General features: G+C 34.3%; 1 protein-coding gene across 1 annotated transcript; it reads right to left on the reverse strand.

Annotated features, from left to right (window-relative positions):
• Window positions 1-524: 524 nt before the first annotated feature.
• On the reverse strand, window positions 525-5549 carry LOC143227161 (uncharacterized). The gene is made up of 3 exons (XM_076458665.1): window positions 5391-5549; window positions 1198-1341; window positions 525-915 (listed from the first exon to the last, which is right to left on the reverse strand). The coding sequence occupies exons 1-3, from the start codon at window positions 5400-5402 to the stop codon at window positions 571-573; spliced, it is 501 nt and encodes a 166-aa protein (XP_076314780.1). The 5' UTR covers window positions 5403-5549; the 3' UTR covers window positions 525-570.
• Window positions 5550-5784: the final 235 nt, after the last annotated feature.

Consider the following 5784-nt stretch of genomic DNA (forward strand, 5'->3'; position numbering starts at 1 on the left):
CGTAACATTATAATGCTCCCACAGCTGAAATGGTGATCGTCTTTGGTAGGACTAAGATTCGACCTCGTGACCCTCAGGTTGCGAGTCGATCGTTCTAACCACCTGGTCATGACAAGCCTGAGAACTTGAAAGCTCTTGAAAAATAATTCTCTCTACAGTCAAATGTGATCAAAGCATGAGTGAGAACACATTTCTTTAATTAAAATACTTAAAAGCCTTTATTTGCACAACACCAGATTGCGTTACAAAATACTACATATGTTAACCTGCAAAACCAGTAAGAAAAAAAGTACAAGTCATTTATGTATATAATAAAGCTTTGGACTTGAATTTTTATGCTGCTAAAATTGAAACTTGAATTACAAAATTCTTGATAAAAAAAAGAGTTAGAAGCAAATAGCATAAAGATATAACAGCAAATTTTACTGTAAAATAAATAAATAAAAGTTAACAGAAGCGAATCTAACTATTAAGCAAAAAAGTTTGTAAAATCAGTTTAACTGAAACTGTGTAAGAGATAGAGCTTGTGTTCAGTCCAATATATCGTTTTTACTTTATTTTTAATTAAGTTTAGTGATAGCCATATGCCGGTACAGGGATGTGAATATATTTTACATGCTTTTTAGGAGGCGGAGGAGGTGGTGGTGGTGGAGGAACAACTGCTGGTGGTGGTTCAAGAACAATTTGAACATCGGCAGGAGCTGCATCACCTAAACCGGGTTCATTAGACTTAATCTGAGGGTGGAAGCCAGTGGCGTCAGCTGAGTATGTTACTTGACGAAATTGTCCATTGGCATCTAAGTAGCCGTAAGAACCGCCCACGGCTCCGCTTCCATCTGCCGATTCCTTCCGTGTAATGGTGTTTCCTTCATCGTCTTTCACTTCAAATGCGAATTCATAAGGTTTAGGAGTTTCCTCAAAAGGAAATAGATGTTATGAAATTAACATCTTTGTGACATTTCACCAAAAAACACACAAATAATAATCGTGACAGATGTTAGCATTGATATCAACTTAATGTTTGTAAGTTACAGTTCACCACGTATATTTCGTAGCATATGTAGTATTTCGAAAGATTACCTAATGTTTATGACGAAAAAGGTGTTCCGTTCTATGACACTGGAAAAAGGAAAAATATATTGTGAATTATACTGTTTATTTTCTGGTGTAAAACGTTCTTAAAAGTAAATCACTTACTGGTGGTGGTGGTGGAGGTGGTGGTGGTGGTGGTGGTGGAGGGGGAGGAACGTAATGGGGAACCTTAATGATCTTTACAAATGGACTTCCGTATCCTAACGACTGGACACCAACAACTGCTGTCAGTACCAATAGGAGGACGACCTAAAAGAAGGAACGTATATTACATGTTAGTACAACCTAAAGTATGTACACATGATCATCGCAATATTAATGCTAAAGAAGTTATACAAACAATTACTGGCTTAAAACCTGAAAACGTTAACAAATATTGAAACATATGTTGAATTACATCGAGAGCAAACTTATTTTTAAAATATCTTCAAAAAACGAATCAACATGTAATATACATCATTCGACAGAATAAAGACAAACTACGCTTAAGATAGTTTCTCGATATAAAGGATCATTATAAACTACTCTGACTAAAAGCATATCAGAACTTAGAGATACTGAAAATTATTTATTTATTATTCGAAACTGTAAGGTAAGATATCGTTTTTGCTATTAACATATTTAATTACGTAAAATTACGTATTAAGAATAATAATGTTCTCTAGTTTTAAAACATAGAGTTGAATACCTGATTTTAAAACGGGTTTGAATATGCAAATCAGCAAAACACGTGTCAAATATAAACATTATAAAGTCACCTTGGAACAGAGTGTATAGATACTACTTTTTAATATAGTTTGGCATTTTGCAGGTAGTGTGTTTTGCCATAAAGAGGTTGATCATTTTAGGGAAACGTATGTAACAATTATGTAAATATATTCATACATTTAAATCATGAAAATGAGTTCATATCGGAGATTTCTAATTTTAAGGATGGAAATATCCCTTGTAATTAATGACATTGGAAAGCGAAGGAACGTGGATCAACTCGGGTTAAGACCATGCAAAAATAGGCTTGTAACAAGTCCTATTTTAGTTATAGTAAGCAAACTATGTTGTTTTCTGAGAGGTAAGAATCTTTGAACAAAATTATTAGCGGCAAAAGTCTCCCACATGCCGCAAGTAGCATTACGTAACATAATTAAGAGGGATTTCAGTCTAGAAAACCAATACATTTCACATGCTCACAAGCTGCTTCCGCGAAATATATTTCAACCACCGTATATTTCAAGCAGTGTCATCCACGTATTCTAGAAACGGCTGGTATGAGTATTAAAACTTTAATTAAAATAAAGTACAAAACAACGTTTCGACTTTTTTAGGTCATCTTCAGGTTAACAAAGAAAGTTTACAGAACAGTTGTCTTTAGAATACATTTTTACTTCAAGTTGGTTCTCGTCATTATAAAATATCATTCATGTTACTCATTGCGCGAGCATACAGATCAAGTGGTCTCTTGATGGATCAATGGTAAATCTACAGACACAGCTGAAATCCAAGGGTCAATTTCCCGCGTTGGACAAAACGCATATAGTCAATTGTGTAGTTTTGCCCTGTGTGATCGAATTATTGAAACTGGTTCCGAAAAATCGTCGTTCTTTTATGAGAAGCTCGCACGGGTTAAGGGTTGCTTTGGACATAATAGACTTACGTAGAACAATTTGTAATAGAAACTCCGCTGGAGGACTATTTTCAGGATTCACGGTGGTCAGATAGAGCATGACCAGGAACGACAACATGGACTGTTAAAAAATCATTCTAGTATAACATACTAAACATTTATAATTCAAACTAATTTGAACATTTTCACCCAGCAAAACTTGTACGTTTCTTTTATACCGAAATCTAAAAATAAAATTCAAAGAAACTTAAATTGCAAATTATATTTTAATATATTTTTATTTATGTTAATAGTTAACCGCAAGGCTATACAGTGAGCTATCTGTGCTGTATATCCACTCAGCTACCAGCATCATAAATCAGGGGATTTATCGCTTTGCCACTGGAAGCAAAAGAAATATTTGTAAATACCCGTTAATGTACAGCTCTTTAATTTAGTTAAAAGATTAACGAGATTAAACTTGTTAAAGGAATAGGAGAAGTGAAAAAAAGAAGCATTTCACATAAAATAATGTTTCGCATTTTGAAGACAAGAAGATATAATATTGAATATACTTCACAGTCGAGTTAGACGGGTTTATTAGTGACGATACCTCACTTAATCACGAAAGCTCATCTGCTTCTTAAAGCAAATGTGTTGCAATATGTGATTAAGAAAAAGGTTGATCTCACGTAACCTCGTCCACACCGAGAACAAGCATATCTGTAAACAACGTGAGAGCATTGAAGTTTACTGATTGTGTCCTTTATATTGAAACAGCTCTCCATTCTTAACACTAATTTTAAAGCTACGTAATGCGAAATTTGTGAATATTTGATTTTAAGATATTGTTATTGCTCAAAATATAAGTGTTTTTACCCATAAATGGAAGACTGACGAGGAATGACAATTTTAGAACATTGTTTGTTTTGTATTTCACACAAAGCTACACGAGGGCTGTCTGCGCTAGCCGTCCCTAATTTCGCAACGTAAAATTAGAAATGAGACAGCTAGTCATCACCACCTACCGCCAACTCCTGAGCTGCTCTTTTACAACGAATAGTGGGATTGACCGCACAATATAACGCTCCCACGGCTGAAAGGACGAGCATGTTTGGTGTGACAAGGATTTGACTCCACGACCCTCAGATTGCGAGTCGAGCGCCCTTTGAGACCATAGCAACACCAACTGTTTGATCACAAATACTGCACTTAAAACTGAAATGGGATTTTTTTTAGTAGCAAAGTTTAATAATTCATTGAAAACGTTTTAGTCAGCCATCGCACAACCGTATCATTTTGACAGAAAACAAATAAATCCAATGCTTTCTTAATTATCTCCTGCCAAGAGATGGTGTACATTGGACTCAATATCAAAACTTACAAACCTTGCCAAACTTTAGATCTGTCATTTGTTTGTATATTACAAAAGTATTCATAAATATATATCCTTTCTTTTCAAATTCTTTAAAACAAGAGTTAAAAAAATAACAACCTAAAAATTCTAGTTATAAGTGCATGTATTCAAAGTTGTTGGTCTCATGGGACAATTGTTTTGTTAATTTCCTTAAACCTTAAAACAATCGGTCTGATATCTATGTATGTATTATCATTCATAACCCTACCTTTATTTAATTTGAACGAATATCTTTCCAACATATCTTCTAGTTTTTTTTGGTGGGAAAATTTAGTTTAATCTCATAATACTGCAATTACTTTTGTCGGTTGTTACATTTAAATTTCTTTGATACGAGTTAAAGAAGCTAACGCTAACCCTGAATTATTTGCAATAATGTGAAAAATAATTTCATTGTAGAGCTTTCAAATAATGAATAATTCCAATAGCAAGCAATATGTAACCATTAAGGAAATTCTTACTCATGAAGAAACTTGTTTGTTTTTGAATTTCGCACACTTGGCCATGCCGGGCCGAAATATTCATTCATTGAATGTGTGTGTGTTTTCTTATAGCAAAACCACATCGGGCTATCTGGTGAGCCCACCGAGGGAAATCGAACCCCTGATTTTAGCGTTGTAAATCCATAGACATACCGCTGTACTAGCGGGGGACATGAAGAAACTTAAACAAGAGCTTTGTTCTTAATAATAAACGAACAAGTATTCTAAAAGTTAAAGAAAGGTTACGCCATAAAACAGATTTTACTAATTAAATGTTTATTATTTGTTTATTCGTATCACTATCTGTAGGAAATCAAATAGAAAATGTTCTTCTTCTTATAATTTTTAAGTTCAGATTTTATTGTAGTCGCCTTTCGCAATAAGTCTGAATATTTATAACCGTAAAAACCAGTTTTCGATATGTGAAGTGGACGTAGCACAAATTTCTTTGTGTGTAGTTAAGCATAAAGAGCTTCCTGTGCTCTGCCCTCCATGGGTATCGAAACCCGGTTTCTAGCGTTGTAAGTCCCTAGACGTTCTGCTATGCCACTGGGAGGATGTAGCACCGATATTCATTTGCGTAACGTTGCTTTTAACGACAAGCAAAATTCAAAAATTTATCATAATATATACGTAATATATATAGTAAATAAAACTATTTAAATGATGTGAAACCATATGCTTAACTACTTATAATTGAGAAAATGGCATACTTTCGCCCAGGTTAAAGTTCTAATCTATTTTACAGTAATCTTTGACTAAATTTAAAAGTAAAACTCTATAGGCAATATTTACTTACCTTCCTGTTCATGGCTTGGAACTTCTGAAGCTACGTTAGATAAACTGAAGTTTAGTATCTGTCGAAGCTCTGAAATCATCTTCTTATATAGTGGAGAATCCGACCTACAATCCCAGTAAAGACGAACTAGAACATCGTTAGAGATGAGAGCGAAATGAGTTTTAGAATGACCCAATATGGTATTACAACAAACATTGCAACCCCGCCAGCCAGGGTTTGGTCAGAGACAACTTTCTCTCTGTCTCTCTCAGTAGCAGACCTACAACTAAGAAGTTAATTAGGTAAAAGTCATAAGTTTTGAGAACTGACACTTGCTTAGCTTCCTAAATTTTCTACTGTATATTTATTACCTGTTTAGCTATGTCAGTCAGTATACGGAAATATTACGTTTGTA

This window comes from Tachypleus tridentatus, chromosome 9, assembly GCF_004210375.1.
Source record: "Tachypleus tridentatus isolate NWPU-2018 chromosome 9, ASM421037v1, whole genome shotgun sequence".
NCBI classification, from domain to species: Eukaryota; Metazoa; Arthropoda; class Merostomata; order Xiphosura; family Limulidae; genus Tachypleus; species Tachypleus tridentatus.

Coding starts and splice junctions, on each gene's coding strand:
- LOC143227161 (XM_076458665.1), bottom strand. Junction 916..1,197: donor CACCTCCACCACCACCACCA/GTAAGTGATTTA, acceptor TTTCCTTTTGAG/GAAACTCCTAAACCTTATGA.